At 35.1% G+C, this 13,633-nt stretch overlaps 1 protein-coding gene across 8 annotated transcripts; it reads left to right on the top strand.

The window, feature by feature from the left end:
• Positions 1-941: 941 nt before the first annotated feature.
• Positions 942-13,619, top strand: LOC111393315 (probable inactive histone-lysine N-methyltransferase SUVR2). Of its 8 annotated transcripts, none has more exons than XM_023018789.1 (12): positions 943-1,074; positions 6,017-6,260; positions 6,437-6,472; positions 6,731-6,766; positions 7,379-8,030; positions 9,335-9,496; positions 9,800-10,563; positions 10,682-10,947; positions 11,945-12,011; positions 12,144-12,194; positions 12,468-12,561; positions 13,297-13,619. In XM_023018789.1, the coding sequence occupies exons 2-12, from the start codon at positions 6,078-6,080 to the stop codon at positions 13,320-13,322; spliced, it is 2,337 nt and encodes a 778-aa protein (XP_022874557.1). In that variant the 5' UTR covers positions 943-1,074; positions 6,017-6,077; the 3' UTR covers positions 13,323-13,619. The 8 variants fall into 8 exon arrangements, with proteins under 8 accessions (XP_022874556.1, XP_022874557.1, XP_022874550.1 ...); XM_023018785.1 differs by adding an exon at positions 5,752-5,883 and having other exon boundaries at positions 948-1,074; positions 9,335-10,563; XM_023018782.1 differs by having other exon boundaries at positions 9,335-10,563.
• The last annotated feature ends 14 nt before the right edge of the window (positions 13,620-13,633 follow it).

The raw sequence follows: 13,633 nt of genomic DNA, 5'->3' as shown, positions 1-13,633 counted from the left end.
TTTAGTTAAAATAAAAAAAATCCATTTCCACTAATTTAGTTAAATTTTTGTTAGTACTTGGTACTATTACTACTATATATCTACATTTTAAATTCCTTTCTCGAACAACGATGTGCGTACCTTTACATATAATTTTTGAAGTGAATTTCTTCTGAAAATTGAAAGGTAATCGAATGATTGTCCTTTCAATTGTCAGAAGTCTTTCACTTCGAAAATTTATATAATTTTCGAAATGAAAGACTTCTATATAATTTTCGAAGTGAAGACTTTTGACAATTGAAAGGGCATTCGATTACCTTTTCAATTTTTAGAAGGGATTTTCTTCGAAAATCATATGGAAGGGGACACGCAACGTTGTTTGAAAAAATAATTTTTAATACTGTTTTAAAATTTCTTTAAAAAATTGTACACGAACAAACAAACAAACAACGCAATTTTTAACTCCGCCTATTCTAAATTTAAGTAGTCGGTCCCAAACCTGAATAAAGGAGGAGTGTTTAAATTTTTTACATAATTTTTTGTATATAATTCATGATTTAAAAATCAAAATTATTTTTTTTATTTTTCAATTTACCTATTTGTTTCAAAAAAATGAAAAAAACAACATCTGCTTACGAGTTGGGCTCAGCTCATTTCAAAACGAGCACGAGCTCGGCTCGTGGCGAGCTTGAGCCGAGGTCGTGCTCTGCCCATTGACAGAATGAATGTCAACTAAGTAGACAAAACTTTTATTACGCTCGACTCGGCTCGACTCGATCCATTGACAGAATAATGTCAACCAAGTAAACAAATCTTATATGGCGCTTAATTCAATAACAATTTGATCGGTCAAAGCTCTTTACCTGTACAGTAAAAAAAGAGCAGATTCTAGCTCGATTCCCACGCTCCATACCGCGCGTGGGAAACACCTGTTTATCACCAATTTACAGCTTTCAAAGTACTGAAAAAGCCTTGACTCACTAGAATTCTGTCACTCCTCTCTCTGTGAAAACATCGCCACTTTCTGCGTAGGGTTTTGTGTATTCTCTCTCTCGCGCAGTGGCGCACACTTCCTGAAGCTACCAGGTAATGCTGGTAAGAATTTTTTTTTTTTTTTTTTGAAATTTTTCATGTTACAGATTCACATTCCGTCGTTTGTTTTCAATTTACGCCGCTGGACCGCTTTAGGAATTTTTATTCTTTCAATAAATGTAATTTTTTAGCTTCTACGAGTGGTAACGAAGATCGGAATTTCATTCATCATACATGAATTCTCACGAACGCGTACATTGCCTCTCTCTTCCCTTCAATTTTTAGGGCTTCTAGAATTTATCGCATAGAACATTGCCTTAATTTCACTTCTAATCCGCTTTCCTCGAAGAAGGAAAATTTTCCCTCTGTTTGATTCAAAAAAAAAAAATAAAAAAAAATGAGAACTTTTCCCTAAATTGAAATGGGAACATTTTTGCCACTTGAAAGGCCATTTGAAGCGACTTGTGTTTTTTGCTTTTGCTTATTTGGAGGAAGTTACTTTATTTTTTATTTGGAAATTAATTTTTAAAAGTGGTTCCTAGTTGGGAAGGGTTTTTAGATGAAGACACATTTGATTAACTTTCTTTAAAAGCTTTTCTAAAGAAAAGAATCACTTTTATAAAATTAGTTAAACGAGTCTAAAAGTAACTTTTAGGTCTTAAAAGTTTCTTTGACTTTTATGACTTAAAAGTCATATCAGATGGGCCTATAGAGTATATCCAAGAGATTCTTTATTTATAGAGAGCATTTTATGTGTTATAGAGACCATCTTTAAATTTAGAGAGAAATTTTTTGTGCACAATGTTCTCTATTTTGACTTTTTATTTTGTTTTTCTCAACAAACATTCATTGATTTCTTCTCATAATTTATTTAACATAATATTTTATATGATAATGGTCAATTACTTTAGATGTAGTTTGAATAGTTTAAAAAGTAGAGTATTGAAATATGTAAGTTATTAAATGCGATTATTGTACGTTAAGAATAGAGGGTAAGTTTGACTCTCTAAATTTGGAGAATAATTTGGTTATGCGGCCTAAGATTGAGGTGTGTGGAATTAGGAAATGCAGTTTGGGAGCTTTAACTCCACTGTGGAAAATGTTGGTTGGGTTTTTTACTTTAGCCTGAGATTTAGATAGGCCGAGCAAAGAAGTTGTTCTAATAAGCTTGGTTTGAAAAGATGCTGCAAATGGTAACGTGATCATTATCTTTCAATGCTGATGATTGGGATTTTCTTCAAATTTGTCTTCAAACTCTATATGAGGAACATAGGAGCTCAGGGCAAGTGAAAAATTTGAGCATTTTCAATTGTCTTTGATATTGGGGATTCAAAATACACGTGAATCAAATGAACTGGAAGCAAGCAGTGCTTAGGTTGGGGTTGATGTAGACTTGGCTATAGCAAACTCCAAATTTTGATAGTTCACTTAAATCCGAAGTCATAACTATCAGCTTTTCCTTTCATAGCCCAAGCTATAATTGTTTTTTGTCCTGTAATCATTTGAATAAGACAAACAGTGGGCATAAAATACAAGTTTCGACATCGTTTCACAAATCAATTCTTTATAATCCACTCATTGTTTTTTGTTTCAATTCTTTAGTTAATGCTTAATTATCGCCCACGTTAAATAGCTCTATAATAGTGCTCATTTCTATAATGCAAATCTGGTGGAGACAATAATATTTTCCTTTTTAGCCACATCAAGTAATTCCATCAGATTATTGTTGTGTTAAATGTTTCTTTACAAGCAATGCTTAAAAAGACGTAATAGGGTGCTAAGGTGTTTTCTGTTCACTGACGAAACATAAGCCTCAAAGTATTGAAAAATATAAAAATTTATTAAAATGCAAATTAAGCTCTTAAGTCTTAACACATCATAAACAATCTTCAAAATTCATAATAGAAAAATCTGAAGTTGCATAAAAACAAAAGAAGAATCTGTAAAGAAGCTATCATTTTAGTTGGTGGGGATGGTGGACTATTCTCTAAATGTGATTATGATAAATATTTTTTTTAATGCGCGGCAGTGGGTTATTCAAATTTGTCCACTAGAATTTTGATATTTTGTGGGCCACAAACCTTGATGCGGTGCTGTGAGACAGGTGCCTCATACAATTGGTTTGTACGCTTCAAAAAAATGCCTAAAAATCAGTGCCTTGAGGCATTTTTGCATGCTTCACTCTAAGGCATTTTTCAAATGGGTTTTTTAAACCATGTTTCAAAATGGTAAAATTGTGCTGATGTGCTCAGTTATAAAATGATAGGTTACAAGAACATGCCACCTCTGTGCAATATGTTTCTTTGCTTAAATGTTATGGATGCATTGGATGGTTTCACAAAAAGGAAGACCTGTCACAATAAATTTGGAAAGTGCTAATGGGATTCAGGCTTTCTTCATGCTCTCCATTTATATCAAACCATAATTTCTTTTAGAAAAAGCAAGGATATTTGTTGTCTCAGTCTCTTATCTATATAGTTTTGGTTTCCTTGGATTTTAGTGCTATAGGGAAAATGGAAATATTTTTCTTGCCAAAATGTAGAGTATGTAATCACAATTGACCCCAAAAAAAAATAAAAAAAATACAACAACTGGTGATAAGTCCTGTATTTGAACATAACTGTTGTGTATATCTGTATACGATTTTTGTTTTGATTGATCTTTTTTTACATTTGTCGGTTTTGCTATTTTATGTCTATTTAAGCTTATTGTGTATTTCATGTTGGAATCTAAGATTTAGATTGATTTTATATGTTTTATTGCGTAATGTGACTGTTTTTTTATGTTCTGATCTCTTTTTCAGAGGTTGAAAGTTGTTTGATAATTAATATAATCACTATTACCTTCCCCAACTTGAGTTCTTCCTTTGGTTTTGTGATCAATTACTTCAATTGTCTTTGATATTGGGGATTCAAAATACACGTGAATCAAATGAACTGGAAGCAAGCAGTGCTTAGGTTGGGGTTGATGTAGACTTGGCTATAGCAAACTCCAAATTTTGATAGTTCACTTAAATCCGAAGTCATAACTATCAGCTTTTCCTTTCATAGCCCAAGCTATAATTGTTTTTTGTCCTGTAATCATTTGAATAAGACAAACAGTGGGCATAAAATACAAGTTTCGACATCGTTTCACAAATCAATTCTTTATAATCCACTCATTGTTTTTTGTTTCAATTCTTTAGTTAATGCTTAATTATCGCCCACGTTAAATAGCTCTATAATAGTGCTCATTTCTATAATGCAAATCTGGTGGAAACAATAATATTTTCCTTTTTAGCCACATCAAGTAATTCCATCAGATTATTGTTGTGTTAAATGTTTCTTTACAAGCAATGCTTAAAAAGACGTAATAGGGTGCTAAGGTGTTTTCTGTTCACTGACGAAACATAAGCCTCAAAGTATTGAAAAATATAAAAATTTATTAAAATGCAAATTAAGCTCTTAAGTCTTAACACATCATAAACAATCTTCAAAATTCATAACAGAAAAATCTGAAGTTGCATAAAAACAAAAGAAGAATCTGTAAAGAAGCTATCATTTTAGTTGGTGGGGATGGTGGACTATTCTCTAAATGTGATTATGATAAATATTTTTTTTAATGCGCGGCAGTGGGTTATTCAAATTTGTCCACTAGAATTTTGATATTTTGTGGGCCACAAACCTTGATGCGGTGCTGTGAGACAGGTGCCTCATACAATTGGTTTGTACGCTTCAAAAAAATGCCTAAAAATCAGTGCCTTGAGGCATTTTTGCATGCTTCACTCTAAGGCATTTTTCAAATGGGTTTTTTAAACCATGTTTCAAAATGGTAAAATTGTGCTGATGTGCTCAGTTATAAAATGATAGGTTACAAGAACATGCCACCTCTGTGCAATATGTTTCTTTGCTTAAATGTTATGGATGCATTGGATGGTTTCACAAAAAGGAAGACCTGTCACAATAAATTTGGAAAGTGCTAATGGGATTCAGGCTTTCTTCATGCTCTCCATTTATATCAAACCATAATTTCTTTTAGAAAAAGCAAGGATATTTGTTGTCTCAGTCTCTTATCTATATAGTTTTGGTTTCCTTGGATTTTAGTGCTATAGGGAAAATGGAAATATTTTTCTTGCCAAAATGTAGAGTATGTAATCACAATTGACCCCAAAAAAAAATAAAAAAAATACAACAACTGGTGATAAGTCCTGTATTTGAACATAACTGTTGTGTATATCTGTATACGATTTTTGTTTTGATTGATCTTTTTTTACATTTGTCGGTTTTGCTATTTTATGTCTATTTAAGCTTATTGTGTATTTCATGTTGGAATCTAAGATTTAGATTGATTTTATATGTTTTATTGCGTAATGTGACTGTTTTTTTATGTTCTGATCTCTTTTTCAGAGGTTGAAAGTTGTTTGATAATTAATATAATCACTATTACCTTCCCCAACTTGAGTTCTTCCTTTGGTTTTGTGATCAATTACGCTTTTTTTGTTCCATGGTTAATTTCTTATTTATTATGTAGCAATGCCTGTGTGATATTCTTTTCTGGTTTCAGCTATCAATTCTCCAAACAACAAAGCGTATGTGATATTCTTTGAGTCCTGAGAGATGTATGTTTATTATCTGGCCTTGATATAGTTAAGTCTATCAGTGTTGTGCATAGTTAGCACAATATGCCTTTAAGGCTGTGAACACAGACTTTCTGTTGCTTGTGAACTTCTCAGCTTCATATTTTACTGCATTTTGTTTCCAGTTAAAGGTTGGTGCTCCATTGACAGCCAATCGGTTGGCTGGTATCGCAACCCCTTCTTAAAGTGGGACCAAAATTCAGGATCTACTCTATTCTTGGCAATCTGTTTGCCAATGTTGTGAATTGAATGAGCTGGTACTTGATGTGGTGATGACAACTGGGCATCCTAAGTTTCTGCTATCTGCTTGAAGCAGTTTTTATTATTTGATATCTGAGTACATGCTTACCTGGCTTTGTAATATGAATTATATTTTATATTCCTTTTCAGCACGTGCATTTTGATTTGTTCTAAATTCTGAAGCTGTGACGTAAAATCTGTTTAATCAAACATGCCGCCAAATCCAAGAGTCGCAAAAGCCTTTCGTGCTATGAAGGTTATGGGGATTTCTGAGGACAAGGTGAAGCCGGTACTGAAAGATCTGCTAAAATTGTATGATAAAAACTGGGAGCTTATTGAAGAGGAAAGTTATAGAGCCCTTGCCGATGCTATATTTGAGAGAGAGGAAGCTGAGGTATCTGTTGATGGCGCAGTCCCCCTCGCCCATTAGATATTTGTCCTTTATCTAATTCTGTCTCCCTGTTTTTAGTTGTCATTATCACCTTTTTCTGTTATTTTCTTAATCTTTCATTGAAAAAATGAATTTTCAGCATTCTAGTGCTAAAGTTGTTGATTTATCTCATCTTTTAGGCAGCAGGGCCTTCAAAGAAGATTTCGAATAATGAAGTAAGTATTTTTTTCTAAATTGACTGTACTTTCTTGATTCGTTTCTTACTGCTAGTATATTTTTATTGTTAATCTTTTCTTTCTCTTATATTTTGTCAATATTATACTTCTTTTCAATAGCAACAGGACTATTTCGAGGAAGAAGCACGGTTGATTTGTTATCATTTATTACTTTTTCTGTTATTGCCTAATCTTTCATAAAAAAATTGAATTTTTAATATTCTAGTGCTAACTTTGTTGATTTATCTCATCTTTTAGGCTGCAGGGCCTTCAAAGAAGATTGTAAATAATGAAGTACGTGACCTTTTCTGTACTGACTGTACTTTCTTGATTCGTTTCTTAATGCTAGTATATTTTTATTGTTAATCTTTTCGTTTTATCTTGTACCATTTCTTATAAATAATGATGACTTTTTGGATGAATAAGCACTTGTTGAGTTATTACGTATAAGTTTTTTCTGTTATTTTACTTGTCTTTTGTAAAAATTGAATTTTCAGTATTGTGGTACTAAGCCCTTGTTTGAGCCACATTATTTTGATAAGAATGCATTTTGAAATAGTGTATTGATGGGAAATGTGTGGTTAAAAAATAAAAAAGAAGTTTTGGATTTGCATGTAATCTTATTTTATTGAAAAATGTGTGGTTGAAACGATGTCAAATTACTGTTTAAGAATGTATATTTTTTTGAAAGAATATGGCTCAAACAGGGCCAAGTTTTGTTTATTTATCTTATTATCTCTTTTAGGTAGCAGCGTTCAAAGAAGATTGTGAATAATGAAGTATATGACCATTTCTGTAATGACTCTGCTTTCTGGATTATTTTCTACATGCTATGTATATTTTTGTTGTTACTCTTTTTGTATTTCTCTTATATTTTGTCAATCTTGTATCACTTATTTTAAATAGCAAGAGGACTATTTGGAGGAAGAAGCACTGGCGAACGAAGAGACTGTGCGACCCTTAAAAAGGTTGCGACTAAGACACCAGGAAGGTCAACCTTCCTCCCACACTACCTCTAATGCTAGCTTGCCAGTTACTGCACTTATTGTACCTAAAGAAGAAAAGGATGAACTACCTGAAACCCATCTGCTGAACCAGAATAAGTCTCCCAGCACGGTGGACTCACCTCAGGCCAATGCTGGTAACACATTGCAGGTTGTCGCATCCCAGTCACTTGCTAAAAATAAAGGAAAACAACCTGTTTCTCCTAAGGCTTTGATGGTCCAAGAAAGATGCGATCCCTCTCAGCCCAGTGGTGTTGATAAAAGTAAGCAAAAGACCCCATTGAGAACTGAACCTAGTCCTGCTTCTCATACAATGCGTCCGAGAGACAAAGGAAAGGGAACGGTTTCACCTCAAACTCCATCTGGGGGGAAGAGGTCAGTTTCCGAGAGGTTGTCTGATGCTGTAAGAATTAAGGAGCCAAACGTCATGCCTGACATTGTTGTGACACCGAAAGAGAAGACCACTGCAAGTCAGGCTTTAATTAAGCCTAAAGATGAGCCAATCACAGATGAAATGCCACAGTTAAACATTTCTGCTGCAGTCATCCATCCAGGTGCAGTATCCTCTTACGGCTGATTATTATTTTCATGTTCACTCACTGCTATCTGAAGCTTTGAGTTCTTATTAACTCTGTTGAGCTCAGCTTCTTAGATTTCTGTTCTTTGATTGTAACTGTTTAAATGGAAATGTCTCTCTTACGCTACACTTCGATTGCTTTTGTTTTGGCTTTCAGAACTCAGAAGTGTGTGGAAATGGTTTGGAAGCTCAGTACATTGCTTGTAGTTCTAAGTAATAGGGAAGCAATTGGGTTGGTGTTAGTTATGAGTTGTATCAAAGTTCAATACATGCATGTAGTTATTAGTAAATATGGATTTGTCTATATTATTTAATGTGTCAAATGCAGTGAAAAATATCTACGTTGGATTACAGTCGGCATCCCTCATAGTGTTCGTGAACTGAAAAAGCTGTTGCTTGTAGTTCTAAGTAATAGGGAAGCAATTGGGTTGGTGTTAGTTATGAGTTGTATCAAAGTTCAATACATGCATGTAGTTATTAGTAAATATGGATTTGTCTATATGGATTTGTCTATATTATTTAATGTGTCAAATGCAGTGAAAAATATCTACGTTGGATTACAGTCGGCATCCCTCATAGTGTTCGTGAACTGAAAAAGCTGTAAAATCTGAAAAGAAACATCAGATAATGAGTTTAGCCACTTGACGTTTGGTGGCCGATTCCCCTAATACGGCTAGTCAGTTATTGTTGCTCTGAGGAAATTATGACTGGGTTCGAATAAGTCTAATGAATATCTTATGTATGGAATGGAAAAGCTGGGGGGCAGGGGGAGAGGATTATACAGGGATGACTAAAGTCATGTGAGAGAGCTGGTAAGGTGTCACATGGTCAACAAGCTCTTTGGCTTGTTATTACTGATCTTATGTCACGAGCTTGGTCCTTAAAGTTGGCGATTTTTTTGGGTTACAGATTACCTTGGAGGTAAATGACGTTGACAGTTTTCATGTCGCTCGGGCTTCCACATGCTGGAGCTCTTGCCTGGATTTTTAGTTGGTTGTTACTTTGGTGTTGTGGACATGTCAGTTCTGGACACAACTGGATATATTAGCTAAGTAGCTCCTGTTTTCTGCCCTTGGTTAACCTTGGGTGACCCATTTGAACTGCTGCTTATATTATTGGTGCATAGTCCTCTTTAACACGCGTGATTGTGACAGGTCCGACGATTCAAATTGGGTTTACAGATTACCTCTTCCTTTTATCTCTTGTATTTTGTAAGAAACTGTTGCTGAATTTTGGATTCTGATATTTGTCATTCTGAGCATCCTGGTTTACAATTTGCAGATCCATCAAACAAGGGAGAATCATCAAGTAGAAATGTTGCAGTCGGAGAAAATGATGGTCTTGAATCCTTAGAATTACACTCCATGCTTGAAAAAGTTACAGCTGATGGAACTGCTGCTTCAGAAAAAACTAGAAACAATGGTGATCTGGCTATAATCTCAGGTGACTGTTCTTCTAACCTAGAGATAGCTTCCTCGCATTTTGGAGAGGTGAGAATCTCTTTGAGCTGTGACCTGGCTCTTGGAAGGCCTGGCTTCCACATGCCTAGTCTTGATGCAGTTCTTAAGTCCGTGGAGGAAAAATGTCTCAGATCATACAAAATTTTGGATCCAAATTTTTCAGTGATGAATCTTATGAAAGATATGTGTGATAGCTTTCTGAATTTAGGATCCGAGTCCACTAATGAAATTTCAGAAAGCATAGATGTGACATCAACAATTGATCTAGTTAAAAAATCTTATGCAGCTGATGCTCTAGGTGCTACAGGCTTGGGCTTTAGTTCTTTGAACAGTTCAGTTAGTCCTCAGTTTGATGAGGAGGTAGCTCTTCCTCGAACGCCACTACTGCCTCCACCTTGCCATGGCGAGGATGATGGTACACAGTCTAACAATATGGATAGTGGAGATGACGGTGAGAAACGTAAAGATGACACTGAGGATGGTTTTGAAGATACAAACTCCCAGAGTTTGGTGGCCCTTCAGCAGCATCAATTGGCCCCTGAATTGATAAGGCCGCTCCATGATGTTATTGACATAGCAAAGGGACATGAAAGAGTGGTAATTACACTGGTGAATGAAGTCAATAATGAGTTTCCACCACTTTTCTACTACATACCCCAGAGTGCAGTTTTCCAAAATGCATCTGTGAACTTCTCTCTTGCTTGTATAGGTGATAGTAATTGTTGTTCGGCTTGCTTTGGTGATTGTCTATCTAATTCCACACCTTGTGCATGTGCACATGAAACCAGAGGCGAGTTTGCTTACACAGCAGATGGCCTTGTCAAGGAGGAATTTCTTGAAGAATGTATTTCTATGAACCATGATCCTGAAAAGCACTGCCAGGTTTTCTGCAAGGAATGCCCAGTGGAAAGATCAAAAACTGAGGATACCATTGAATCTTGCAAAGGTCATTTGGTAAGGAAGTTCATCACGGAATGTTGGTGGAGATGTGGCTGCAATAAACAATGTGGCAATCGAGTGGTGCAGAGGGGCATAACTTGTAATCTACAGGTAGAACTTCGTGCCTTGGCTCCCATCTCAATCCCTTGCTTCTTTGCTGATTGAGTCTGAATTTGTAGTGCTTTAATATTGATCTTTTAATATTCTCTCTATGTTTTCCTCTGTCTAGGTGTTTATGACCCTTGAAGGAAAAGGTTGGGGGCTACGTACCCTGGAGGACCTGCCAAAAGGTGCCTTTGTTTGTGAGTATGTTGGAGAAATTTTAACCTACTCAGAGCTCTTTGATCGTGTTTCGAAAAGCTCCAATGGGAAGGGGAATTCAAATCCTGTACTTTTGGACGCTGATTGGGGTTCGAAAGCAGTTCGAAAGGATGAGGAGGCGTTATGCTTGGATGCTACAGATTATGGAAATGTAGCAAGGTTTATTAATCACAGGTGTGTTAGTTTGACAATGATCATGTTTGCCTAAGTTCAAAACTAAGTCAAAATATTTTTTTGAATGTTTTAGAACATGTTTGGCTGTGCTAACTTTTTTTAATGACTCTTAAGTTGTAAAGCAAGCTTATTTTCAATTTGACCAAGATATACATACTCAAAAAGATATATACACACACACACACACAACACACACACACATGTTTCAAGCTAGCTCGTGTGCATTACTCTTTTCTGTTGAAATCAACTGTTGGATTATCCCGCCTTTTTAATTTGTGCTGCAGTAGAATTTAGTAACTCAATTATGTATGCTTAAAATATGAGCACTGTCTTCCAATATGAACTTATTATCTCCAGTCTACCTGGAAAAAAAAAACCACAAATTAAGCCTTGTTCCCAATGAGTTTGGGGGTTCAGCTCTTTTTCACCACTCCGTCGATTCATTGATACATCTATTGGAAGACTTAAAACGACTATATCCTTACCTACGACATTTGGTCAAACTTCCTCAAGCCCCTGCTTGCCACCCCTCAAACCAAAACATGAAATAATCTAGAAAGACATGACATTCTCACACACGAGCACTAGACATAATTGCATAAGACTAAGGCCAACAAGATTTGTCAATAGTTTGATGCATTCTTTCCACTGAAGAGTTCACTGGAGGTTTACATCATTGACTCTAACTTGCTTCGTGCCATCAAATATCATAGAAGAGTAGCACTGAGTTCTGAAGTTCTTATTTTTACTTTTCAGGTTATACTCATACTATTCTGCACTTATAGTAACCCCTTCACACACACACGTCTATGAAGTTGTATTTGCTTGAATATATTATCTTCATCATTTAAATGAAATTATCCTTTTTATCTTTCTTCAGCATCTGCATCTGAAGATGGGAGAACAATAGTTCAGAAATACTTCTATTTCAAAATCAGACTTGTATTTGTATTGAATATTTATTTTGCTTAAAATCATTTTATCTGCATCACGCTAGATGTCGAGACTCAAACTTGGTAGAGATACCGGTGCAAGTGGAGATCCCTGATCACCACTATTATCATGTATGAATACCATCCTTTTTTCCTCTCTGCGTTTTACATTAGTCTATTCTCTAAGTTTCCTGGAGTCAATTCATTAAATCAATATTTAATTGGAATCAATAACTCAATTGGATTTTGTGTATCTCATCACAGTTGGCCTTCTTCACTACGAGAAAGGTGAATGCCATGGAAGAACTCACTTGGGTGAGTGATTTATTTCATTGAATCATGCCTTGTGTTTAAAGTTACTCTTCACAGTTCCAAACAAGTATATATAACTATCACAAATAAGAGAGAGATACCTCCAGAGTGTTTCTTATGGCTTGTTTGCTAAATTCAGCTTATTGCAATACATATCTGATTTATCTGGCCATATGACATTCAGTTGCATATTTATGTAATACAACATAGATATGAAATAAAATTATTGTTTTGCCAACGAATGTGGTGTTCATTAAACAAGTTTATCAATTGCAGGACTATGGTATTGATTTTGACGACCATGACCATCTTGTTAAGCCATTTCGATGTCAATGCGGTAGCAACTTCTGCCGCAACATTAAGCGTTACAGTAAGCGATCTTATATAGGTCTCCTTGTTTTAGTTTCAAATTTGACCTGTCGAGTTTAATACATCTTGTAGAAAGACCTCATTGCTTTTCTCAACTACTATGAATAGCACCTTGTGGCAATATGATTGCCAATTGCAGGCAGGTTAATCAAACATCTGATCTCCTAACTTCTAGTGTGTGTGTTTGATTGCGAGCATGGAATTTACATAGAAAGCAAATAATCTCTAGGCAATTCAATTGCCTAGAAATTATTTGCATAGAAATTGTATATTGCATAGAAATTGTATATTAAACGTGTTTGATTTTATTTCAACCTAGAAAATGATATATTTGTCCATTTTTTATTGGTAGGTAGATGGGGGTGACTGGGTAGATGGGAGAGAAAGATAGAGTGAATTAGTTGGAAAATAAAAATCTACCCCCTAAAGAACCTATTTTCCTTGTTTACAAAGAAAATTTGCTCACATAACCAAAAGTAGGAAAATATTTTTCGTGGAAAAAATATCAACCAAACAGCACAAAAGTAGGAATTTGGGTAAAAAATGACATTTTCATAGAAAATATTGGCTATCAAACGCATTCTTATTTACCTCATTCTTACAAATATGTCGTGACTATGTTGATGAATCTCAGAAATAGGATCACAGAAAGTTTGTGTATATCGTGCATAACACTGAGATTAACTTGTTTATATTTATGAGTGTTATCGACCAATCAGAGCCTTTTGTGCCACAGGATCTAAATCAGCATCTAGGGGATGAGGCTCAATGGCTGTTGTTTCTGTGTTGCTGTTTTGACATTGTCACCTTGGCCCGTGATAGAATATTGGATTATAGTAGACTGCACTGGTTTTGAATCTTTTGATGGACAAGCTATAATATATCTATCGATTCAGCTTAAGTATAATATCGTATCTTAGCTTTCCTTTGTAATGTTGCAAGTCTTATGTGGTAATGAGCCTTGGATGGCAGACAAGTTGAGTTCGTATGTGGTTGCACTTGAAAGTTGAGACTCTATTTATTTAAGCATGTTTTGAATTGAAGGACTTTTTTGGTTTTTGTTCTTGTTTTTC

This window comes from Olea europaea, chromosome 4 (genome assembly GCF_002742605.1).
Source record: "Olea europaea var. sylvestris chromosome 4, O_europaea_v1, whole genome shotgun sequence".
Classification (NCBI taxonomy): Eukaryota; Viridiplantae; Streptophyta; class Magnoliopsida; order Lamiales; family Oleaceae; genus Olea; species Olea europaea.
Note: the sequence above shows the minus strand (reverse complement) of the source record. Positions and strands in the feature narration are given on the sequence as shown.